We start from the raw sequence: 27,792 nt of genomic DNA, 5'->3' as shown, positions 1-27,792 counted from the left end.
CCGTCAACAGTGTATTTTTTTACGCCTTGCGCCCATGCCATTAAAGTAGCGTCAGAGTTTAGGAATATATGTACACCAATGAGCGTGGTGGTCTGGACGTGGGGTGTGTAAAGGTAAATTTCTGGTGTGTTTCTATCTTGGGGGAAAATACAGGTGCGCCGGTGACTGATTTAAACCCTTACAACAGTCAAGAGTAGACGCACATACACTCCCGCTTGTTAAACACACACACAAGCAGTCATTAGATGAAGAAGCATATTCATTTATTTAGCTTTGTGCAGAATACCAATTATTTAGTGTGGGTTCTGGAAGAGCATTAACCGAATTGCATGGATTATCACACACTGATGTTCAGCAGCTGCTTTTTTGGATTTGTTTGGAGGCTCTTTCACTTTGTTTTTGGCTTCTACCCATACAGTTGTATATCCCCCATCATTGGTGATGACACAACACAGGGAGGATGAAGACTAGCACATGCCTCCTCTGACACACGTGAAGTCAACCACCACCTCTTTTTGAACTACTGCTGATGTAGCATCTCCGAGTAGCATCACAGCGCACTCGGAGGAAAGCTCAATGACTCGGTTCCAATACATCAGCTCACAGACGCCTTGTGCTGATTGACATCACCCTAGGAGTGATGAGGGGAATGAATGGCATCTACCCACCCAGAGAGAGAGCAAGGCCAATTATGCTCTTTCGGGGCTCCGGCAGCTGATGGCAAGCTGAATGACTGGGATATAAACTAGCGATTTCCCAATCATAGTGACAACGCTTTATTAACAGAATAAAACTGTTCCCCTTCAGTGAGCTGCTGGTGTACCTTTACAGCATGAATGTGCAGGTCATGATCCTCTCCTAAGATGCACAAAGTGCTGTGCTGTCAAGACACGAACCCGCCAATGTCAAAATGCGCCTGACTCTTAAAGGGAATGACAACTGGCACACTGATTGGTTAACTTCATGTAACACCAAAAACACAGCCATGATTAATTAAGGGAGTAAGTACATGCCTCTTGTGCATTTTTAGTAAAGCAAGGCATGCTTTTTGCGCCCTCACGATACCAAAGACACACCGACACACTCTAAATCCAGCTGTGGGATGCACAATTGACCGGTGCACTATAGATCGCTAATATTTTAATTATGGCTCACTAATATTACATTTAATTAATATACCGAATGAATCAATATTCCGCCCAGCACAATCTTGTCCAGCTATTTCCGTATCTCCGTAACTCCCAAAAGTACTGGATGGAGCGCCATCATTCCAGAGAACACATTCCACTGCTCTACATCTCAATGCTTCCATTCCAGTCCAGAGAGTCCTATTTTAAGTCCTATTTTAATCTGTGCATCATTGGGTGCATCTTAAGTATAGCAGCTACATGCATGATACAGTAGCTAAATGCATTCACTAGAAAAGGTCTTATTTGGACATTTGGACATATAGTGTCCTAAACTCCTAAATGTAACTTAACATAATCATAGTTGTTAAAATTTCCATTGATCCATCCGTGATCCATCTCTTCACTGATACAGGGTGTACCAGTTCAGCAAGCGTAACGCTCTGGAGGACAGCCGGCAGCAGGTGGTGATGTCCATGGTGGGACGAGCCCGGCTGGAGGCCCAGCGGAGGCTTCTGGCTGATAAACTGGAGAGCCTGGGCAGCCACGAGGCCCCATCGGTGGGCCTGGATGACGACCAAATCTCAATCACTTCCAGCACCTCTAGCGTGAGTAAACCTACACATAGATACTCTTAAAAAAAACAGTTGCATCTAGAAGGAAGTGATGAATTGCAGTGTTATTTAGAAGGAATATAAAGTAAACGTTACAGGAAACAATAAACGATTAAAATTTATGATGATATGGACAATATTTATTCAGCTACACAAACAAGAAGTAGTGTGTAACACAGATGTTGCAACATGGATAACGTGGCCAATAGCATCCAACACATTCTCAATCAGGGACAGGTCTGGCAAAGCAGCTGGCCATGGTATATTATCTGATCTTCGAGGCACAGCAGTGTGTGGATGAGCATCATCCTGTTGAAATAGTGGACTGGTTTGAAGACCACATTACTGTAAAGTATTCTGCAAAATTCTGAAAGTTTCACGGTATATAACAATATGTTTGCATTATTACATTTATAGTTTTTTGCACAACTTGGCTTAAATACAGGTTCGTGACTACTGTCTGGAACACACATAATATTAAACATTAAGGCTTAAAATTAAGGCTTTGATTACTATTGGGTTTACTTTGTCCCACAAAATTACACAATATATGAAGAAATCAGACTTCATTAGCAGAAAAACAGCTGAAGAATGTAAACAATAGACCTGAAAAAGAGACACGCCAACAACTAACATGGCATCCTTTACAAAACTAAATATTTTAAAAGTTCCATAAACACTGTAAATGGACCTAAAGTACTTAATGTTTACGCATTTTATTGCACAAGTTAGACACAAGTTTAATATCAATTTACAATATGTTAGTATTAAAGCCATTGAGGCACTAAAGCATTTAAATAGCTGTTTATTAGTTTATTACACTTCCCTTAGTTCTCCAGTTAACAAAAAAATTCAGATCAGTGTGCATTAAAATTATCCTACAAGCTACAGTATTCATTTATTTATATTATAAGGGCTATAGTTACTTATATAGCGAGGAGCAGCAGCAGAAGCTCCAGGAGTTCTGTTCGCATGTTTCACCAGGCAGGACAGCATGAAAATTTACAGAACTGAGCTAACGTCACAAGTGTTAGCTAGTAAGCTCTGCTAGTGTGCTGCTTTGGCAATGCTGTTCTACATAGCAGCTGTTCTAATTTCACCTCCGGTATACCATATGAACCGGTATACCACCCAGCCTCTAGCTTAAAGTAATATAAAACCAAAGGCATCATTCAAAATTGTACCCCACTCCATGACTTCATCACTCTGTGACAGTCTTGTTTAACTACCCACCAAGTTTCATTTATGTTGTTTGATTTTTTTCTAGGTGTATTTTTACCTCAATACATCTTGTTAAATTCTTTTTTTTCTTTTAAATTGTATTTTATTGTATTTTAGCTGTAATCTAAAATAAATTGCTTACCATATTTTCTTGCATATTGTTTCATATCTTTGGACCTGTTTCAACTCCAACATTTTATTAGGCATTTATTAGGTATTGCTTTACACTGCATATTATAGACGAGGTGCTGTTTGTTTAATCCAGGCATTTACAAGCATTATGACGAAGAGAGATGACCACTTGTCATCAGATGTTTACTTCACTCTGCGCAAACACTCATAGAGACATGTTGGAACAGTGAACTAATCCATGATGTAAAGACATGTGCAGATTTTTCCCATTTCTGTCATAAGCCCAGCATTATGTAACCATATTGACTCAGAGGCTGGTTAAACTGCCACCCACTCTCTGAATTCTGGAAAGCACTGCTATTAACACTCTGTATTGTTCAAGCTTTTATACAAAGCCTGTGTGTTCACTCTCAAAATGTGTATCAAAAACCCTATAATACGTACGCTATCATTATTTTGTACACATCATTCGGACCAGTTAATGACAACACTTTAGTACTTGCATCACGTAAAACTGACAGTGTTTTGAATGTTGAAGCTGTGGTTCAGATAGAAACACACTGTGTTTGACTGAGGCTGAAAGTTCTGTTTAATATCTGCGCCACAGTGTTTTGGAAGAAATACCCTGTGTGCTTTTTTTGTTCACTTTAGTTCCATCTTTGGTTTTGCAGGAAATTAAGCTCTCAAAAAAAAAGTCTCTTGCGAAGTACAGTGCAAATATCATCTGAGAAAATGAGATGTAAGGCTATTTATATGAGCTGCGACCCACCACTGGCAAATTATTACCACTGCTGCTTCAGAATTTCATGAAATTTCATGAAATAGCAATTACAAAACTTGCAGGGGGTTTTCATTTGGAATTAGGGATACAGGAAGTGGACGATAGAGGCGATTGCTCTAAGACTGCAAGCAAAGCGTGCAGCGAAACGAGATGAGTCATTGGATAAATGCTGGGCTTTGTCCCGCCCATTGGATGTCTCTGGGGGTCTATGGGGCAGTGGGCGGTCCTCGACTGGCCCGGACGCTCAGCTTCTGAATGATGATTGGATGATCTGTCTAAGGCTGAATACCTTTTTGATTGACAGCGAAATGAGCGAATCAGCGATCTGTCAGTGTAAACATCCGTGCTGGGAGCATTTAATTTTCACTCTGTTTTTGAGTTGAACTGGAGACTTTCCTAACCATTTTAGCGGCATTTTCCTTGTTAAAAACGACTAGCGACAAATCACGCTTCTGTTTCTGGTGTTTTTTGGAGACTGACTTCTATCACAGTTTCTGTCCAGCGGGTGCTGCTGAGCCCCTTCACCGTCACAAAGCACTCACAGACGGACACACTTCACACTAACCTCGCTCCAGTCCCTAGCTAGGCAGCAAGCTGCACATAATGTCACAGTTTTAATGTTGTGGACGGATTTTGGAGAAGCCATTTGATAGTCTTCCTTACGAAGAAAAACTTAAGACTTAAACAGGAGGGCAGATCAACTGCTCAGATTAATTTGGTGTAAAAGGTGGGGAAAAGTAACAGGTATTTTCAGCTGTACTGGTATGACAAATAAATAAAATGTACTGTTTACCTCTTGATGAAACCCTCTCAGGGAGGGTAGAATTAACGTATATAAATAAACCGACACATTTTAAGATGTAGGCAGAAATAGAGCTTCCCCTCCTTGAAAAAACAGCATCCACCACTGGTGGACGTGTAATGCTCTACCGAGTCTATCCATTGCTGCATTCATGTGGTTGTCGGCGTTTATTCAACATGAAAGTGATTCACCTGACTTGGTCACATTTTGTGGTTTGTGTGGGAGATTTTATGCATTTTTAATTTTTTTTATTATTTTCTGCTAAACAACACACTCATAATTGTGCATTGTTTAAATGCACAGTGATGTTGGAAAGCGCTCAGTTCATGCTGCATCGAAAATTTCAATGTGCCTGACTTGAGTATCCCACTTCAGAGGATGTTCACATGGTCCTTCCTAAAAAAAAAACAACACCACACGAAAGCAACAGAGAAATATACAAAAAAAAGTAAGAGGAGATAAGAGAGAGAAAAAGTAGAGAAAAATTTAATTAAAGTGGCACTTAACCCTAGCTCAAATTTTAAAAAATGGGACGGGTAGTTTGGGAGGGTCACTGTGTGATGTATGGGTTTAGGGGCGGGGCATGAGGGAGAGCTAATTTGCTGAGCTGCGTACCAATTAGTGATGGTGTGAAAACGCCCTTAAACAAAAAATAAAAAAAGAGACCTTGGCAGAAATGGCATCAATGCAGTGTTCTATAGCTTCTTGAGATATGGCACATGGCAGTTCTTGTCCCATGACTTTTTTTTCATGTCAGTGTGTGTGTAATCTAAAGAGTGATTGATTTATTTATTTTTTGGTCATGTTTTTAACTTTAAACACTTTAAACAATGTTCCTGACTGCCTGACACTTTTTTAATACAGCGCTGTATATAAAAATAAAATCGCTAAAAGAGGTAGAGAAAGGAAAAATGGAAGGAAATACATACATAAATAATACCCTGTCAAGTTTAAGGACCTTAAGGGTGATAATTGATGATTCAGGACAAGGATGTCCTACATGTAGGTATGAAAAATGTCAGAGAAATGCAGTATCTATCTTTTCAGGCGCATTTTCAATATACATTATTCTAGTGTTTCGGTTTGGAGGCTCCATAAACCTAAAAATAAAACCCACATCCCGTGAATTTATGAGAACCGGAGGATTTATCGTTGCTGCCATTCCCCAGCCTAAAGCCTGAATCCTTCACGGATAAGAGAGTTGCTTTAGCTGTTGTTTCTGTTTACAGCAGAAGAGAAAAAATGGCGTGTGCTCGTTACCTCTTTTCTATTGTGCTGTGTTTCAGATCCATTAGTCATGACAGAGGGAGCTCCGCATCTGTTCTAACAAAGAGAAGTCTGTTAGTCTGATCTCTGCTGTAAAGCCTATAAAGGCCTTTGGGCTCGTGATTATAGAGGGGGAACACAGCACACCCAGATCATGTTCTTGTTAGCTTTATGAGGAGAAATGCATTTTTTTGACATTTCAGGTCTTTTGTCCTGTTCCAGGATGTGTGTACAGATGAGCGTGGTTGGTGATTCAGTGATAGTGATATTGTGGTAGAACCTGCCAGTTCATTTATTTTGAAGGGTTCGCTTTAATTCAAGCTTTCATTCACGCTCTTATTTACAGATTCACACTCTTATAGTCATGCCGACTAAAAAAAACTGTGAACAATGTTAGAAAGTGCCTTTTCATTACATTCTAAATAGATAAAAAGATACTGATGGTGAATCTGAAAGTGATGTTCATCACTTAGAGTTTTGTTTTATTAAAGAAGTGCATTCATAATGGCTTGTATTGCTATGACTATCATTGTTTACACAAGGCTCCTTAAAAACCTTTAATTTTCCCAAAAATCGACAGTGTACCTTATAATCCGGTGTGCCTTATGTATGAATTTTACCAGTCAGGTTGTAGGGAGCAGTAAAGCCACTGAAGTACAGTATGATACAGGAGTTTCAGTAAAGCAGTATTAGCATTAGTAGCTAAACACAGCACTAGCTCTTTTGCTGTTCACAGGTGAGTATATCGTACTGTAGTCTGCGTGTTTACCATGTTAAAACAAGTTCTGGTGGAAGGAACCGCTAGCTGATAGCGCCCTGGCTTACTGGAACACTCAGGGTTCCTCAGTATAGTGCTGTCGGCAGCATTTACTAACGCTAAATGCTGCCAACCGTGGCTAGCACTGCTGCTAATCGCGCTGTTGAAAATATTGGAAATGTAAGCTGCTGTAAATAAACAGAAGAGCTTTACTCAGGAGAGAAATCTGTGTAGATTAACATCCAGCGCTCATTTGACTTGGAAAGAAAATGTTTTTTAAGAATTCCATTTTTGTTTGCTTAGCCCCCCCCCCCCCCCCCCCCCCCCCCCTTACTATTGTCGCTTTAAAAGAGCCTTATAATCCGGTGCGACTTGTGTATGAAAAAAGACCAGAAAAAAGATTTGATACGGGGCAACACCAGGCTGGGAAAGTTAGTGGTACTAATAAAAACAGCTGAAATCAGCAATAATTTTAGAGCAATTTCAGAAAAATAAAGACTCTGGAAATCCCTGTACACAAAAGAAAGGATCAGTACAAGTTTTCATGTTTCACTAAACCTAAAGTCCATTTCACACCAGATTTCTCCTTTAATTTTTAAATGATAATTCTGTACTCAGTCTATTTTAAATTAGCTTTGCCCCATAGACAATGGTGTCATTTTTTTATTTGCATTTGGATTTTCCATACTGTCACCTCATTTTTGGGGGGGAATAAGAGACCACTTAAAACTGATATGTTTCTTTAATTTAACCAAATTAAAAACCACTGGATAATCAAGTATAATCAAGAGGAAGATGGATGATCACAAGCCATCAAACCAAGCTAAACTGCTTGAATTTTTGCATCAGGAGTAAAGGCATAAAGTTATCCAAAAGCAGTGTGTAAGACTGGTGAAGGAGAACAGGGTTATTCCACCAAATTTTGATTTCTGAACTCTTAAAACTTTATGAATATGAACTTGTTTTTTTTTTTGCATTTTTTGAGGTCTGAAAGATCTGCATCTTTTTTGTTATTTCAGCCATTTCTCATTTTCTGCAAAGAAATGCTCTAAATTACAATGTTTTTATTTGGAATTTGGGAGAAATGTCCTGTGTAGTTTATAGAATAAAACAACAATGTTCATTTTACTCAAACATATAAATAGCAAAATCAGAGAAACTGTTTTAGAAACTGAAGTGTTTTTTCAGAGCTATAATATAATACTGTACATGTTATGTAACATTATTGATTGTATTATTGTGTTTGATTGTTGTGCATCAATACATTTTTTGGTTATCATCATTATTACTACCTTAGCTGGTAGCTGCAGTGTTGTGGTTTGTGGTCTGTTTTTTTCCACTATAGACTTTAGCCAGCAGTCTTTTTTATCTCTCACATTTCACTCTTCCTGCCTCTCAGGAGCGAGATCGAGAGTACAGACTGCCCAGCATGGACGGCATCATCAGCCACCTCAGCAGCCTGTTCAAACCCAAGTACATGGTGAGAGACGCTTTTCTGAGACTTCTTCTTCTTTCCTGAACGTGCTGCTGAGCTCAGATTCAGATCATGTGCTCTTTTATCAGCCTGCTCTGGTCAGACCTGTGAATTCAGTCTTGCGCTTGTTTTAATCAGTCGTGATCTGCTTTTATCAGTGGTTTCAAAATCCTGCTGTACACCCTGTTCATCTAACTAGAGGTGCGCGTATTGTTTTGTTTGCAATAACATCACTACAATTTATCGCTGTAGCTCTACATAATTATAATATAACTACAAAAAAATCTGTATTGTGATAAAAGCTGTATTTGGTATTTAAAGCAGTCTTGTTTATTTGCTTTATGGCTTTTCCGCTTATAGTTTTTATTATTTGTTTATATTGGCATTTTATACGCGTGCACTAAATATTCTGTACTTTTAGTATTGTGGTACTTTTTCCACTTTTTCACCTAACAACCCCTTAGCAACAGCCGAGCAAATAAAATGTAATCACGTAGTAGCCACTTCAGCAACCACCTGTTATAGCATAGGAACCACATAATAAACCTTTAGCAACAGCATAGCAACCACATGGAATTGAAGGCAGGATTGGGAATCACTGAGCTAATCCCTCAGTCTGGCTGCTGATTGTGCTGAAAGCTGAAAGCTGCTGTAGAAAGTGTTGTCAGTAACTGTTGTAATGTGACGTCTGTGTGTCCTGGTCTGTAGAGTAGTGTGTTTTACGATGTTTCTCAGGTGCCCCCGGCTCTGTCTCCTGTTCCTGACGTGGAGAAGCCTCTGAGTCAGCAGGGCTGGTACCACGGGGCCATCCCGCGCATGGAGGTCCTGGAGCTGCTGAAGAATGATGGAGATTTTCTGGTCAGGCAGAGTCAGGGCAAGCAGGAGTATGTGCTGTCTGTGCACTGGGGTGGCCAATGCCGCCACTTCCTCATTCAGAACACAGAGGTGTGTGTGTGTATGAGCATGTATGCCAGAGAGTATTAATATTAAATATATAAAATTAACTCTGATCTAAACCTGATAGACTGAGATGGTGATTTGTGGTAATTTGGGATGAGCTGGAGCTTTACAGCACCTCCAGGAACTCATTCAAGATGCTGAGAAAACTTTTCCTTCCAGGTGATTCTCCCTAATAAAGACACTGAGATTAAAATAACAAGAGTCTACAGATCTGTCCTCAAAGATAAATGTGCCAACTCTATAGCTTTAATATATATAGTCTTCAATATTAAATTTACAATGTAAAAAATCTTAAAAAGAAAAAAAAACACGTTCAATGAGAAAAGCTGTGTCCATAACTTCGACAGGTACTGTATAAGTCATTATCTCAGGTTGTTCCATCACTACACTGATTTAAAATAATCAGTAATAATACATAGCTACAAATTTTGGAATTGGAAGGTACCGTCCATCAGGCCTCACTACAACTCCAATAATTTACCTTTCCATTAGCATGCTGGCCAGAGTTTAACCTCATAAGATAACACCTCACTACTTATACACGTGTGGGGGTTTCCAAATCAAGGTAACAATTTATGATCAATTTACGTACTGCTGTCCCATGACTTTTGGTATGTCAGTGTAAAATGGATTGATCACCTGTTTAACATACATTGTTTACTCTGGATATTAATTTTATTGATTCTTGTTGCATATATGTTGCATATTTTTTAAGAGCTTCATTCAAGAGGAAGGTGAATAATCATAAGCCATTAAACCAAGCTGAACAGCTTGAATTTTTGCACCAGGGGTAAAGACATAAAGTTATCCAAAAGCAGTGTGTAAGACTTGTGGAGGAGAACATGCCAAGATGCATGAAAACTGTGATTAAAAACCAGGGTTATTCCACCAAATATTGATTTCTGAACTCTTAATTTAAATTTTATGAATAAAAATTGTTTTTTTTTAATCATTTGAAGCGGCATTATTTATAAGAATGAAACTCATTTGACATCTTTGAAGCTGAACACTAATAGTATTGTATTACTGCCATATTGTAATATGTAACATGTCTGCATGTTTTTCCACATTTGTTAGAATTTGAGGTTTGATAAGGAAGCTTATGGGGGTCAGGGTGTGTGCTGTTAGACGTGTGTGTGTGTGTGTGTTTGTAGTCTGATACATCCTTTGTAAAGCTGCAAGCTTTGAAGTGATAGTCATTGTGTGAAATGCTTTGTGTGTGTGTGTGTGTGTGTGTGTGTGTAATTTGTGCTCACATGTAGGGTATGTATCGTCTGGACGGTGAAGGTTTCCAAACTGTGCCGCTGCTCATGAACCACCTCCTCAATTCGCACAAAAATGTCACTAAGCGGTCGGACATAGTGCTGAAAAAGCCCATCCTGAAGGTAATCACTCATATACACGTTCATACACCTCTGCACTGTGATGGTTGTAAAAAAAAAATAAATAAATAAATAAATACAAAAATCACATAAGAAAACACATGCGGGGAAACATAAGATCTTTGAAAAACAAAGTTTGGTTTTCTCCAGTACTTCATTAAACACTGATTTAACTGGTTGGTTTCTATGAGTTTGTTTATTTGGAGAGTTTCTCCCTCTGTTTGGTTTGGTTTCACACAGGCACAAACCTAAACCTAAACGCAACAAAATGCACACCAGTAAACCACACGAGCACGTTGTCTCCTCTGATTGGTCAGAGCTGTCTGTCGCAGAAGCAAGAAAGAAGATTCTCTGCTCCAGCGTGTTAATTTATGCAGTGTGAAGCTGCTTTAACACAGGATACTGAAACTCTGCCCTGTCACACAGTGTTATTAATGGGAAGTTGCAGTGCAGATGTACCAGGATAAAGGTCTCGGTCTCAGGCCTGCGAATAGTGAACGCAGCACAGACCATGAGTGTAAACAGCATGGAGCAGCAGAGACGATGCTCGTTCATAGCTGTGGTAATTAGCGTTATCTGGCTAATATATCAGATTAAACTAAGCCTTATCAGCACTTTAGCTCAAATAAAAAAAGGAAATTTGATAACTGGGTCAGAATGAAAATGGATCATGTTCTCACCACAAGTGCGATAACTGTTTTTTTTTTTTTCACCTGCTCAATCGAACCGCACTAAGTAGTGCAAATAGTGCTGATGTGAGGTTCATTTTTATCTGCTTCAGAAAATTGACATGTCTGCAGTGCTGCCTGGTTAATGTTAAAAGTTTAAATATTCTTTTAAAGCGGCATTAATAGCTAAAATGGGTTCTTTTGAAGTGCTATCATAGGCACACTGCTCATCCCAATTAGCTCTTTCTTCTGCCCTGCCCCTAAACCCATACATCACCCAGTGCCCCTCCCAAACTAATCCTTTCTTTTTTTTTTTTTTTTTTTTTGCATTTTCCAATTGTGTGCTGAGGGTAAAGGTGGGTTGTTGGGAAACATTATAACCAGTACAAACTCTTGTCCAATAGCCCACAGCCATTCACCCCCTGCATTCCGAAATACATGCTCCCAACTGGCATAATGCATAAAGGTAGTGATAGGGGCATAGCGTTACACATGCAAACAAATCACTATTTTTACACCATTACCAAGCTCAAAGTAGCTCCAGACTTCATTTGTAGAATTCTGAGGGCCCTGACATTTAAAATGAGGCACTGAGAGCTTTAAAAGTGCCAAGATAGTTTATTAAAAACACTGTTTATACACACAGTAGCTCTCACAGGAGTCACAATAAGTTGACTGATGATCACAAACGAATATCTCAACAAACATCTCTATAATATTCATACATTTCCAGTGTTTTTAATAAACTATCTGTGTACAAAAAAAAATAGGTGCCTTGTTTTAAATGTCAGAGCCCTCAGAATTCTACCAAAGAAGTGTGGAGCAACTTTGAGATCGTTAATGCTGTAAAAATAGAGATTTCTTTCTCTTTCTTTACCTGGGCAATGATGTGTCCCTTTTGCTAGCATTGTTAGCATAGTCACCATGAAGAATTTAGCATATCTGCAACTGGTTGACCATGATTGGCCATGTTTTCTTCAAATGCAAATTTTTGCTAAAATTGTCAACATTGTCCTGCAGCCTGTCATAACAGTGTGAGCACATGCATGACAGGAAATAAAAAAAAGTTAAAATTGAAAGTTAATTATTTCATTAATTAAGCAGGAAAAGTAAGAAATCTGTTTAACACTTTTTTTGTTACCACTATAAAATAAAATTAATTAGGTTGTAAATGCCTTAAAAATCATTAATAATAAGTTATACAATATACATAGAAAGAGCAACAATATAGACGGCTGTGGGTTCACTATTTGGCAAACAACAGGTCACCTTTTTACATATGTGTTATAACTGATTATTAATTATAATGATTTTTAAGGCATTTACAACCTTATTAGTAAAACATTAATAAACTAATTGTAACCTATTTATAAACCCTTTATAAAGGTAGTCTTATTTTTTGTACCCTTTTTTTTGTTTAATGTTTTAAAGGTCAAAGGGCACAGTATACTGATAATGATTCATGAACAAGCCTATTAGAGTTCATTATAAGAAAACAAACTGGGCAAATGCATTGGGATAAGTGTGCTTTCATCCACAGCTTGCACTGATGTGTAAGAATTATTATGAAATTGAAGGCAAATAAACAAACTAAAGTCAGTCTAATTTAAGCACACACTCTTACATACACACCACTGCCATAAAAGAGGAAGCTGGAGCTGAGGCAATGAGATGGTCACCCATATAAGGGCTTTTTTTTTTTTTTTTTTTCAAAAGTGAAAAGAGCTGGTGGTGTGGAAGAGGATGTAGTGTTTCCTTAACGTGTAACCTTTAAACTGAGGTGACATTCTCCATCACAAAGAAAAGAAGATGCGGGGGAGATCTGTAGTGAGAGATTGTTCACACTCACTCTCTGATTTTGGGTGATTGGTTAGGTTATGTGTCAGAATTAGGGCTGTCAATGTTAAAGTGTTATTTTTTTAACGTTTTTTTTAACGTTTAGTTAATTAAGGCACCAAGTTTGACCCCTACTTCTGCTTTAATCTGCTCCGCCCCCACCCAACGCACTGATTTGTCGCCTGGCTGAACATTAATTGGTGGTCTCTCTCCCTGTTTCTCTATCTCTCTCTCTATTTCTCTCTCTATATATTTGTCTCTTTATTTATCATTATTTATTAATCTTTTTCTCACCCACACACACACACACACACACGCTGTCACAACCAAGCTGAGACATTTACAATCCAATTAATCATGCTTTCTTTATTCCAGCACCCTACATTGATTTTATCTCCCCTCAAACATACAAGTATATACTATTATTTTAATTGATACTTTAATGCATTTTACTTTAATTGCATTTCACATTTCTTACATTCATTCTTTCATTTACATTTATTTACTCCCCCTATCACTAGTGATGCCCCAAAACACCAGGAGGGCAAAGACATGCTTCCTCTGATACATGTGAAGTCAGCCACCGCTTCTTTTTGAGCTGCTGCTGATGCAGCATTACCGAGCAGCATCACAGCGCACTCAGAGGAAAGCGCAGTGGCTCGGTTCCAATACATCAGCTCACAGACGCCCTGTGCTGCGAACATCACCCTAGGAGTGATGTGGGGAGAGAGCGCCTTCTACCCACCCGGAGGGAGCAGGGCCAATTTAGCTCCCTCTGAGCGCCGGCAGCTTGATGGCAAAGCTGCATGAGCGAGGGTTTGAACCTGCGACCTCCCGCTCATAGTGCCAGCACTTTAGACTGCTGGACCACTCGTCGCCGACCGGATTACGTTTTTTAATCGATTGACACCACTAGTTAGAATACAAAACCAAACGAAACAGAGTTCTCCCTGCACTGGGATCTGAAGGGACAAGGTTAACTTGTGTTAAACTAATTCTGTTGTTTGGTGCTTTGTATCTTTTTTCTTTTCAAGGACAAGTGGGTCTTGGAGCACGATGACGTCATTCTTGGGCAAAGCATTGGGCGGGTAAGCACACAAATGCACAGTGCCCCCTTGAGTGGAGTAATAAAGTGTTGGTTCATTAAGGATGGGAGGAGATGGCCTGAGCACCCCTGCACATTAAAGACGCTGAGCAATCGATTAGCTGTTAATCGATTAGCTTAAACGGTTACATGTCCCATTAATCATCTATGCACACACTGTTAATTAATGAATTAGTTTTCTTTAAAGACCCTGACAGTTTACTGCAAGATTGAGTACACTGGATTTTGCACCATTTTCTGTTAAAAATAAAAAATAAAGGGATAAAAATGGGGGTTTCTAAAATTGTATCTTGTAGTGTAACATGTTAAAGGTTTTTATAGTGTGTCCCTTTTTTTTTTTTTTTAGATTTCACATTCAATAGTGCTCCTGTCTCTTACCTTGTGAATGTTTGTTATGAATGTGTGGTAGGGAAACTTTGGCGAGGTGTTCAGTGGCCGCCTACGTTCAGACAACACACCAGTAGCAGTGAAGGCCTGCCGTGAAAACCTTCCACCGGAACAGAAGAATAAATTCCTAATGGAGGCCAGGTATCCTCTTTCTGTTCTTATTTAAACACGGCAAAGGGCATCTTAGCACGGTTGGTATACACTCATCAGCCATAACATTAAAACCACCTGGGGAATATTGTGTAGGTAACCTATTGTACAACTAAAACAGCTTATGTTTTTACAAACAGTAAAATCCTTATGTTTCGTAATAAGGATTTTAGAGGCTACCTTGTGGTAATGTTCCTCTTGGTAAAAGGTCATTGACTGCTGGACATGCCTTAGTGATGCACTCTAAGACATTTTGCTCAGTTGACAGACTTTTAAAAAGTGACTTTAAAAAAAAAAGACACTGAGAGAAACATGATGGCCTTTTAACAAACTGCATGCCATCTGGGTCGTTTATGATCCAGCAAACTGGACTGCTACAGAATGAACCCTTATCATCTTTACTGATGAATCCAGGTTCTCTTAGGGTTTGAGTATAGAGGTGTTGTGTTGAGGGCTTTACTGTGAAGTGACACTGTTACAACTGCTGGTGTGATAATATGGGGACCCCAATATTCCTACTATAATTTTTATATAATTCACATTTATTTTTGCACAAGTGGACACACACAACAGACAAACTTATGATATGAGGCACTAGTCTGTAGTGAACTCGTGAATTAATAATGCAACGTTAAATGTTTGGTAAATCGGTAGGGGTGTGACGAGACACTAATATCACGAGACGAGACATGATACTGGATTCACGAGAACGAGACGAGACGAGATATAAAAATAAAATTTTAAAGAAAATGTCAAAAAAAAAAAGGCTTGAAAATTAGAGTTTTATTTGACAAAATCATATAACGCAAACTTAACAGACTGGTTTCTCTCACACATTGATTCTATAAGAAATAGAAATAACAATAAGTAAAAATAAAATAAATAAAATAAATATTTTCTAGGTCTTATATAGTGCAAACAATAAGTGCAAACCACAACCAGGCATATTAAGTCTATGGTTTGTGTTTTTTCTCCTTAATCTCTTGTAATTTAACTATGCATAACTATAACCAGTCATATTAAGACTATGCTTGAAGTGCAAACAGAAACAGAACATTTTTTTTTTAATATAGTACAGAGCTAAGGGATTAGTACAACTGCCTATGAAACAGTCACGTGTAGGATTTACTTACAGTATTTATATATGGTTAGTTTCTTGTTGGTCACTCTGTTACCCTTTATTGTTTCCGCTGGAGCCAAAATTCAGCCAGACATACAACTTAAAAGTAGCAGAAGCATTTCCAGGTTTAAGCCTGATGAGAAATATCATCACGTTTTAATCTCGCGAGATCTCGTGCCACGAGATCTCATCACACTCCTATAAATCGGTGATCCAGATCTTTTTGACTGGATTCTGATCCTTTGAAAATTACATGATCAACTCCGATTTCTGATCACGTGATATTAATGTGTTGTTTTTTATCAGTAAGTTTTTATCCTACACCCTGAAATCAATGTTATTCACATCAGCTTGTACTGGTTTTAATGTTATGGCTGATTTATTTGTGTATTGCGTGAAGTTTTTACCATGTGTTTCTCTCTCTCTCTCTGAGAGAAATGTGCAAAAACAAACACGCTGTGAATCTGAATTTTTCTCACCATGTGTCCAAGGATCCTAAAGCAGTACGACCATCCAAACATAGTGCAGCTCATTGGCGTGTGTACACAGAAGCAGCCCATCTACATTATCATGGAGCTGGTGCAAGGTAATGACCCGTCACAGACGCTGCTCTGCATGCTCCCCGTGTTGAAATGTGACTCAGATGATGATGATGGGTTGTTTGAATCTGGGCTGCAGGAGGAGACTTCCTCTCCTTTCTGCGAACAGAGGGACACAACCTGAGGCCAAACATGCTGATCAAGATGGCAGAGAATGTGGCGTCTGGCATGGAGTACCTGGAGAGCAAGAAATGCATACACAGGTGAGTCGGGAAGGGGAGGGGATGGTGCAGAAGGAGACGGTAAGGGATGATAAATCACGGGACGGATTCTGACAGTGAACCTGTGCATCGTAACGCCAGGTTCCTCACGGTGTTGAGAAAGGAACGTTGAGGATATTGGGATAATGAGGGCTTAATTGTGAAAGTGGAAACGTTGGGCAGGCTTTAGCGGTCAGCGGGGGTCTCTGAGGAGTGAAGGACAGTTGGTTGAAGGCAGAGCCAGGCTGGGAGAGGCCGGATAATGAGCTCAGCGGGGACGAGGCTTCACAGTGTTGCTGCTGCTCCACTCATGCTCAGTCACTCACAGCCAGAACCTGAGATTCTTCACGGCTTCAGAGAACCTGCACTGCTAATGGGACTGTCCCTGTCTCTCTGTATTTCTTGCTGTTTCTTTCTTTCTCTGTGTATCTCTCTGTGTATTTCCCAGGGATGCACAGACATGGAACATTTTTGTCCAATTCTGTAAACAAAAAAAAAAAAAGGAAGGAAGATAGTAAGATAAGATAGTAAGATAGTAAAATAGGAGGAAACTCAACTGCTGTACTCTGAACTGCAATATGAAAAATAAACTTGTCATTGGTCTGTATAAATTATTCAGGCTTTAACTTTTGAACTTTTTTAAATGTCCAGTGTATGTCTAGTATTTTCTTTTCTCTCTGGCATTCTGAACATTATCTTTCTTTCTGTATTTCTCTATCTCTCTCTCTGTCTTTCTCTGTGTGCATCTCTCACTCACACTCTCTCACTCTTTCCCCTCACAGGGACCTGGCTGCTAGGAACTGTCTGGTTGGAGAGAAGAGTGTGGTGAAAATAAGTGATTTTGGCATGTCCCGCCAGGAGCAGGACGGGGTGTACTCGGCCACCGGCGGCATGAGGCAGATTCCAGTCAAATGGACCGCACCGGAGGCCCTCAACTACGGTCAGCCAAACCAGCTGTGACTTTACCGGACTCAGCAGATCTCCTAAAGCAGATGTTCACTGTAGAACCTTATCTACACAATTCCCCCCTCAGCCCAGATACATTCAATCAGCCAGGGCATGTTTAGTGTCTTTAGTTTCCACTGGAGCATCAAGGCTAATGTAAATAACAGCCAATTATCATTGTGCAGAAAATGAGTTAAAATCAGGCTTCAGGGTGGCTAATATTACTGTTTTTGTCTGTGAAGTGTAGTGTTATTAAATGCAATGATTTACTGGTTTTGCTAAGTTTGTGGGATACAAGTCCATTTATTAATTAATGACCATATTGTTTTTCTAAACCCAGTGCAAACTAAAGAATCAAGCTTTAGAAACCCAATATTATTAAGACACTAATGACAAACCAGTACAGGGTGTAACTCTTTTTTTATTGTAAAAAAATATATAAGATTTCTGTTCTGCAGTTTGTACTGGTAAAAAAAACTATCATTTTAAATATTAATAAATACATATATAAATGCATTTAGACTAATCACACGATCAGGACTGCATAACCCTAATGTAAACTTTAATAGACAAATTTATTTACATGTGATCTCACTCTCTTTATCTCTTATTTTATTTTATTAGGTCTACACTTTAATTTTGTTCAGTAAACGGTCTAATAAAGAGTCCAGTAAATAAAAATAAATAAAAATACACAGTATAAATAGGAGGGATGTATTTTGAGTGTGTAAGATTCCATGTAAATCAGTGGAAAAATATAATTAATCAGAATTACATTAAAGATGCGTCATCGTGACTATATTCATTGTTTGTGTAGTCCATGTAATATTCACTTAACATGAATAATACGAATAGCTTTATACTATTAAAAAAATAGAAGATCATTGAAAAGTTACTTTATTTTAGTAATTCTGTTCAAAATGTGAAACTCATATATTATATAGATGTATTAAACACAGTGTGATCTATAAAGTGTTTGTTTCTTTTATTGTTGATGATTTTGCAGACAATGAAAACCCAAAAATCAGTTTCTCAGAAAATTTGAATGTTATATAAAGACAAATTGGTATGATTGGCAGTGTGGGCAGTGTGCCAAGTCCTGCTGGAAAATGAAATCTGCATCCATACAAAAGTTGTCAGCAGAGGGAAGCATGAAGTGCTGTAAGATTTTGTGGGAAAACAAAACTGCACTGACTTTGGACTTGATAATATAACACAGTGGACCAACACCAGCAGATGACACGTCTCTCCAAACCATCACTGATCATTAGATGCGGATTTCATTTTCCAGCAGGATTTAGCACACTGCCCACACTTGCCAAAAGTACCAATTGATCTTATAGAATATTCAAATTTTCTGATATACTGATTTTTGGGTTTTCATTGGCTGTGAGCCAAAATCAACAACAGTAAAAGACATAAACTATTAAAATAGATCACTCTGTGTGTAATATATCTATATAATATATGAGTTTCACATTTTGAACTGAATTACTCAAATAACTTTTCAATGATATTTTCATTTTTTGAGATGCACTAGTAGATCTGTAGATTGGATGCTTTACCTAATACACATTAGTAAAATAGTATATCTGAACTAAGAATTTAATTTTAGGGCAAATTGCATTATAATGTCCTTGAATTTAAGTTTTTAATAGTAAATTGACTTCACTGGTGACATTTTAGGACATTTTTGTTCAATGATTAGATTTGAAGTAAAAGAAAAAAATTGTAAATGTAATTTTTTAACAAACCGTTTCTTAATCTAACACACTGGATATGGGCTTTTATTGCTCTTTGTTTGTTCTCATAAATTCTTCTATGTTGAGCCGCTTTGTGCCACCTCACACTGAGTGGGTGATTACGGAGCGATGTAATCGGCGTTCAGCAGAAGGTCAGCTCTCTGCTGTATTTTAATGCTGGTTAATGATTCATCAGGCTGATCTGCTGGATGTCCGGTTACTGCGTGCAGTTTATCCGGAGTATCATTACTGTGTTTGCTCTGTGATTGCTCAGCTGTGGAGATGCTGTGAGTGACTCGATGCTGCCCTCTGGCTGTGTTTCAGGCCGCTACACCAGTGAGAGTGATGTGTGGAGCTTTGGAGTGTTGCTGTGGGAGACCTTCTCCAGGGGAATCACACCCTACACCAGCATGAGCAATCAGCAGACCAGAGACGAGGTAGAAAGAGGTGAGGCAAGGATGACGAGCACTTCAGCACTGAACTGTCTGATGTTTAGTTTTCCACAGTCTAGTTTGATTTAAGCTGTGGAGGATGAAACCTTACATTAGTAATTAAATAAAAGTAAATAAATAAATGTGCATATAAATACATTAATAATTGTATAGATAAATAAATTAAAAATACATTTTGTCATGAAAAAGTACACACTTAAAATATCAGGAATCTATTTCCAGCCATGAACATTTATTTGGGGCTGTTTCTGCATTTATTTATATATTTATTGATTGATGTATTTCTACATGTATTTATTTATTTATTTCAACATTTATTCATATATTTATTTCAACATTTCTACATTTATTTATTTATTTCCATATTTCTTCATGTTTGTATTTATTTATTTACATATTTCTACATGTATTTATTTATTTACACATTTCTTCATTTATTTATTTCTGTATTTCTGCATGTGTATGTTAATAAGGTAGGCGGTCCTTTTCTCACTCTAAAGCAGGATTGGTCAACTGGTGAATCAGACAGAAGCAACTACTCTAATGTTAGGCACCGCCCAAAGCTACCTAATTAACATGCAAATGCAGAAATACAGAAACAAATAAATGAAGAAATCTGAAAATAAAAACATTAAAAATATATATATATATATAAATAAAAAATACATGAAGAAATATGGACATAAATAAATACATGTTGAAATAAATAAATAAATGCAGAAATATATAAATAATGTAGAAATACATCAATCAGTAAATACATAAATAAAAATAAATAAACAAATAAATATTAGTTTTAATGTGTGTATTTTTTATTAATTTATTATATATATATATATATATATATATATATACTTACTTATGTCTTTTATCGTCCTCCATATTAAGCTGCAGCGTAAGAGTCTGAATTATGAATTATTCATAAATGATCCATCAAGAAACATCTCCAGAGTTCTCCTCACAGGAATCTAGTATAATTTATAGGTATTAAAAATATCAGCAGCTTTAGTAAATAAGAGATAGTGATGGAGTTGAACATCAGTTGGGCAAAATCCGGAGAAAGCCAAGCTTTGTTCTTCAAACTATCTCACAAGATCTATCTATCTATCTATCTATCTATCTATCTATCTATCTATCTATCTATCTATCTATCTATCTATCTATCTATCTATCTATCTATCTATCTGTCTGTCTGTCTGTCTGTCTGTCTGTCTGTCTGTCTGTCTGTCTGTCTACTTTCTGTAAAATAGAAAACAAATCTTGTAATTCTAGTTTATTTAACTCTATTCTTGTTTACTTGAATATTTTCTTGTTTTACAGTAAAACTCTATTATTGAAAAATGACTTATTATTTAATGTTTATTCTATAACATCTTTACCCTTCATTATTGTAAAATGTTCTGCATTGTATATTAATACTAAAGTCATTAAAACTATGAAGAAAAAGACATTGAATTATTTAGTAAACAAAAAGTGTTAAACAAAACAAAAAATATGTTTTATATTTTAGCTTCTTTAAAGTAGCACCTTTTGTTTAAATGACAGCTTTGAACATCTTGGCTGGATTTCCTCAGCTTTATGAGGTAGACCAAGGAAGGAAAAGAAAAACAAGAAATGAAAATTGAACTGTATACATTAAGCTACAATATGAACATCTGCTGATGCAGATGTGCAAATACACACACAGATTGTCTAGCCCCTGTAGAGAAGTACCGTCATTAGAACAGATAAACATGAACATATTGGCATTGTGCCTAATTGAGTATTGAGCTGTGGAGCAGTGAAACTGTGTTCTCTAGAATGTGGGCGCTCCATTCAATACTTTAGGGATGATTAAGGAAGTTTGGGATGAGGTGGGGTGGTGACTATCTAACATCTTGGCCTCACAAATGTTCTTGATATTGAATGCATTTAGATACTCACAGCAGTGCTTCCAATCTAGTAGTGAGGCTTTTCTGTACTTTTTTTTTTAATAGCCATGATTTTTGGAAGAAACGTTAAGTTAGCAGGTGTCACAAAATTTTGTCCATATCGTTTGTTTTTACAGTTAAAATTCCAGAGATCAATATGGGCTATGGGTGGTTCAGCAGTCTAAAAGTGCTGCCACTAAAATCGGGAGATTGCTGGTTCGAATCCTGGTCATGCAGCCTGCCATCAGCCTGAGAGAACTGAGAGAACACAGTAGGCCTTGCTCTCTCTTAGGGCTCTGGGAGCTGACGGCAAGCTGCATGACCGGGATTCAAACAGGAATCCCAATGCTGCTTTAGCAGTAGTTCGAAAAGAGTCAAAGTCTGACTTCACTCTCTAATCTGCTAATATTCACTCTCCTTGTGTTGAGACATCACCTGTGATGCAGGGATATACATCTGAGTATCAGCTGAATGAGTGGGAAAATAAATTGGGCCAGATACATTAGGAGAAAAATGAAAGACAATTTAAAATAAAAATTACTACGCCACAGTACATTTAAGATAACACTCCCCATGTGACTCAGCCTATTTTCCCATTTTTAATTCATAAAGATAAGTTTTTAGCAGTTCTTAATAGTGATGAAGTGATAGGTCAGTTGTCTGTCACAGTTTTTCCAGCACGTTTTTGTCTGTTAATTGTAAGAATAACTGTAAGTATGATAAATACCTAATGTCCTAATGCTCTCATTATAATCCACAGGCTATCGTATGCCAGCTCCCACTGGCTGTCCAGACGACATCTATGCCCTCATGTGTCGCTGCTGGCAGTACGACCCCAGGCATCGCCCTTCATTCCAAAAAATCAGGGCAGATCTACAATCTCTTTGCCAATGACACACACACACACACACACACACACACACACACACACACACACACAAACACACACACTCCCCAAATCGGTGCACAGTATGCAAAATGTGAGTGTGCCTTCAAAGAATACACTGTGTTTATGAACAGAGCTCATGTGCTGTCATTTCAAATGTGATGCTTTTACTTTTGTAATGTATTTAAAATTGAATTGTTGCTGTCTTAACTTATGATCACAGTATGAGAAAATAAACAGTGTAAAAATTTCTTGTGGTGTTTTTGTGATATAATTCTGGATTTACACTTACATGCAATATACAACTATTATCATGTCCCATGACTTTTGCCATGTCCCATAGAAGCTAACACTGAATGCTGCTCTGACCTGTGGGATATGCATGTGTAACCTTCTTGCCTCTGCACTGAATGTTTCTGTAAACATGGACAGTTCCAGCCAGATGCCACTGATCACAGTCATTACCACTCACTGCACTGTCTACTGTGGGTTATATTCTCCTCCATGATGCAGGTAAAAATGGTCAACAGCAGTACGTTAAGGGTTCAGGTGGGATAACATCATAACATGTAACTTAACTCAGAAATATTTGAGGTGAAGTCTTCCTTTCGAGGAATTAGGAGGCTTGGGTTCCATCCGCTACGTGTTTCTAATAAAACAGCCGAAAGCAGTCACAGGATGTGGCTGCAATGTCAAAGGAAAATAAAGAAGCGTAAAAACACAGTTTAATGACTTTATTCTCATAATATTATGACTTTATTCTCGTAAAATTACGACTTTATTCTCAAAATCAACTGTTTTTAATTTTTTTAAGACTGGACCTAAAACGTTTTCGTACAATTGTTTGTATACAGTGGAAAATAAAAATGAAGAAATAAGATTTCTTTGCAGTTCTCAGATGTTTGTAATGATAAGAAGTGATTCAACATTGTTTACCCTCTCTTTTTCAGTAGTTTGTTATAGAACACTAGTGAACAAACAGCATTATGAAGAGCAAGGAACTCACCAGAGAGGTCAGAGCTAAAGTTCTTTAAAAGCCAAGATGCCCATAGTCACTCTGGAGGAGCTGCAGAAACCCACAGCTCAGCTAAATTGTGCATAGGTAAATTGTGCATATATCCGGCTCCATATATATTTCCGGCTCAGAGTAAGAGGAAAAAGAAAATGTGAAGGAGAAATGTAATTACCCGCTCTGACCTGTAGATGGAACCAATACACTGTTCATCATCTTTCAAAACACACTAGTTGTTTAGAGGAGCTGGAAGTTGATTCCGTGTTTTACACAACCCATGTTTTTCACCACTTCTGTACTATATATCACTTTATTCTCACATACAAAGACCTCGTTTCAGTGCTAACCAACATCCTTATATTATATCAGAGCTTCATTTAAATGTGTTTTAGTGCGGAGGAATGATTACACAGATACACTCCTGATCAAAGTTGCAAGAACTTGCATTTTGCACTATCGAATCTACGCAGATCTTCACACACTGCTAAAAAAAAAGAAATAGGACTGTGTTTACTGTGTTTTTTTTTTGTTTTTATAGTTTTACCATGTTTTTATAGTTTTACCATGTTTACTGTGTTTTTTTTTTAAGTTTTTATAGTTTTACCATGTTTTTATAGTTTTACCATATTTTAATAGTTTTTACAATGTTCTTAGTTTTACCACTTTTACTGTGTTTTTTTTTAAGTTTTTATAGTTTTACCATGTTTTTATAGTTTTACCACGTTTACTGTGTTTTTAATGTTTTTATAGTTTAACCATGTTTACCATGTTTTTTAAAGTTTTTATAGTTTTACCATATTTTAATAGTTTTTACAATGTTCTTATAGTTTTACCACTTTTACTGTGTTTTTTTTAAGTTTTTATAGTTTTACCATGTTTTTATAGTTTTACCACGTTTACTGTGTTTTTAACGTTTTTATAGTTTAACCATGTTTACCATGTTTTTTAAAGTTTTGTAGTTTTACCATGTTTTTTTTTTATAGTTTACCATGTTTACTGTGTTTTTAATGTTTTTATAGTTTAACCATGTTTACCATGTTTTTTAAAGTTTTTTAGTTTTACCATGTTTTTTTTATAGTTTTACCATGTTTACTGTGTTTTTAACGTTTTTATAGTTTTACCATGATTTTATAGTTTTGCATGTTTACCTTAATTTCACCATGTTTTATATTTTCACCATGATTTTACCATGTTTATTTTTACCATTATTTTACCATGTTTTTTTATTTTTACCATGTTTACCATGATTTTACCATGTTTTATATTTTTTACCATGATTTTACCATGTTTATTTTTACCATGATTTTACCATGTTTATTTTTACCATGATTTTACCATGTTTTATATTTTTACCATGATTTTACCATGTTTTATATTTTTACCATGATTTTACCATGTTTACCATGATTTTACCATGTTTTATATTTTTACCATGATTTTACCATGTTTATTTTTACCATGATTTTACCATGTTTTGTATTTTTACCATGATTTTACCATGTTTACCATGATTTTACCATGTTTTATATTTTTACCATGATTTTACCATGTTTTATATTTTTACCATGATTTTACCATGTTTATTTTTACCATGATTTTACCATGTTTTATATTTTTACCATGATTTTACCATGTTTATTTTTACCATGATTTTACCATGTTTTATATTTTTACCTTGATTTTACCATGTTTTTTTATTTTTACCATGTTTTATATTTTTACCATGATTTTACCGTGTTTTATATTTTTACCATGATTTTACCATGTTTTATATTTTTACCTTGATTTTACCATGTTTTTTTATTTTTACCATGTTTTATATTTTTACCATGATTTTACCATGTTTTTTTATTTTTACCATGATTTTACCATGTTTTTTATTTTTACCATGATTTTACCATGTTTTTTTATTTTTACCATGATTTTACCATGTTTTATATTTTTACCATGATTTTACCATGTTTTTTATTTTTACCATGATTTTACCATGTTTTTTATTTTTACCATGATTTTACCATGTTTTATATTTTTACCATGATTTTACCATGTTTTTTATTTTTACCATGATTTTACCATGTTTTTTATTTTTACCATGATTTTACCATGTTTTATATTTTTACCATGATTTTACCATGTTTTTTTATTTTTACCATGATTTTACCATGTTTTATATTTTTACCATGATTTTACCATGTTTTTTTATTTTTACCATGTTTTATATTTTTACCATGATTTTACCATGTTTTTTATTTTTACCATGATTTTACCATGTTTTTTTATTTTTACCATGATTTTACCATGTTTTATATTTTTACCATGATTTTACCATGTTTTTTTATTTTTACCATGTTTTATATTTTTACCATGATTTTACCATGTTTTTTATTTTTACCATGATTTTACCATGTTTTTTTTATTTTTACCATGATTTTACCATGTTTTTTATTTTTACCATAATTTTAACGTTTTTATTTTTACCATGATTTTACTGTTTTTCCATGTTTACCGTAATTTTACCATGTTTTTTATTTTTACCATGTTTTATATTTTTACCTTGATTTGATTTTGTTTTACCATGTTTTTATTTTTACCATGATTTTACCATGTTTTATATTTTTACCTTGATTTTATTTAGTTTTACCATGTTTGCCATAATTTTACCATGTTTTATATTTTTACCATAATTTTACCATGTTTTATATTTTTACCTTGATTTTACCATGTTTACCATGATTTTAATGTTTTTACAATATTTTAATATTTTTACTATGTTTTTTTTTTTGCAGATTTTATGCAGGTTTTGTTAAAATAATTGTCTCGACAGTGGAGGGAAGGCGTTCTACATGTTAGAGCTGTGAGGATTTGATTGCTTTCAGCAGTAAGAGCATTAGTGAGATCAGGACCTCACCTCCAACTCCCCAACTCATCTGGCATAAAATAACATTTTAAATCATAACAAAGACATTTAAATATGAAATGTGATAATTTGTTAATGTTTTTTATCACAACAAATATACAATTATGTAAATTGTAAAGTCTGAAAATGTACTGTATCTGAAAACTGTATAAATATATGGTATGTATATGTATATGGTATATAAAACTGTATATGCAGGATGTCTTAGTCTTGAAATTGTCAACTGATAAGCACGAGAGAATCAGTAGGGTAGACCTAAATGGCATAAATGTGACTTATTAGCTGTAGTGTCGTTGTGCTCATTATACAACGTATCATGACAAATAGTGGCACCCAGAGAAATACCTGAAGGTACTGTGTGTAGAAATAGTTTAATACTTTTTTAAATATCTGTGCACTTTCAAAGTTCTCAGTTCCTCATTTTAAATGTCAGGGATGATTCACTATATGCCATCAATTTCACACTGGATTTCTGCTTTAAGGAGGCCTATAATGTGAACAGTGTTCTCCTCCAAGCGCATTGAGCTCCAGGAGCTCCTGTTTTTTTACCCTCTTTGTGCTGAGAGTATTGTGAGATATGCAGAGTCCTGGCCAGAGGGTTGGAGTAAAGTAAGTAAAGTTGGGAAAGTAAATGATTAATGGTGGTGCCTGTGTTAGTTTACAGTGCGTGTTAAGAGTTTACAAATCACTTCAAAGTGTGTCTTATCTAGCAGCCCTCATTACTTAGGTCTCCATTTTCATCAGCCCCTGATTGCTGTAACTGACTGGTGCATCCTGTAGCGTGTGATTTCTGTGAGATAAGCACTGACAAATGACATGCAGCCTTTTTCACCAGGCCTGAGGATCTGACTGACTACTCACTCACTGTGATTCAGCATTTGAAATACATTGGGAGTGTGACTGTGCAGCTCAGTGCTATTTTATATTATATAAAGTACAGTTCAGTCTTAGTCTCAGCTGAATACTGAATCAAAGCTAACAGAATTTGCTTTATTTAGTTTAGCTTGTGTTCTAAACACAACCAGGGCACAGCTGTGTGTTTTCTCTTTCTGATATCGGACAATCTGCCTTCAACATATTATCCAGCTAACCAGCTAATTAACAAGCTCTTTAGTATTTATTAGTTAACGATATAAGGTATGTTTGAGCAGGAAAATACTAAAATGTTCCAGACAGAAGGTCCTTTAAATCCAGGATTTGGAATTAGTTCTCAATGTGGTTTAGGCACCGTCCACAAATATCCAGACTTTTTTTTAAATGTATATTTTCCATCCACACAAAGATAAAGATTCTTGCATGAGCATTAAATAAGTGATAAAACCTCATTAAGAGAGAGACATCAACTCT

General features: G+C 36.4%; 1 protein-coding gene across 2 annotated transcripts in view; it reads left to right on the top strand.

The window, feature by feature from the left end:
- Positions 1-22,767, top strand: part of fes (FES proto-oncogene, tyrosine kinase) — a 53,632-nt gene extending 30,865 nt beyond the window's left edge. Inside the window, exons 9-19 of one of the 2 annotated variants that reach the window (XM_007252597.4) lie at positions 1,543-1,735; positions 8,100-8,180; positions 8,883-9,119; positions 10,397-10,519; positions 14,055-14,108; positions 14,535-14,653; positions 16,274-16,368; positions 16,461-16,584; positions 17,364-17,521; positions 19,593-19,715; positions 22,391-22,767. In XM_007252597.4, coding sequence (XP_007252659.2) covers positions 1,543-1,735; positions 8,100-8,180; positions 8,883-9,119; positions 10,397-10,519; positions 14,055-14,108; positions 14,535-14,653; positions 16,274-16,368; positions 16,461-16,584; positions 17,364-17,521; positions 19,593-19,715; positions 22,391-22,524 — 1,441 coding nt within the window. In that variant the 3' untranslated portion in view covers positions 22,525-22,767. The remainder of the gene's footprint in view (positions 1-1,542; positions 1,736-8,099; positions 8,181-8,882; positions 9,120-10,396; positions 10,520-14,054; positions 14,109-14,534; positions 14,654-16,273; positions 16,369-16,460; positions 16,585-17,363; positions 17,522-19,592; positions 19,716-22,390) is intronic. The other variant, XM_015606709.3, reaches the window with a different exon arrangement.
- Positions 22,768-27,792: the final 5,025 nt, after the last annotated feature.

This window comes from Astyanax mexicanus, chromosome 16 (assembly GCF_023375975.1).
Source record: "Astyanax mexicanus isolate ESR-SI-001 chromosome 16, AstMex3_surface, whole genome shotgun sequence".
Classification (NCBI taxonomy): domain Eukaryota; kingdom Metazoa; phylum Chordata; class Actinopteri; order Characiformes; family Acestrorhamphidae; genus Astyanax; species Astyanax mexicanus.
The sequence above is the reverse complement of the archived record's forward strand: the minus strand, read 5'-3'. Positions and strand labels throughout refer to the sequence as shown.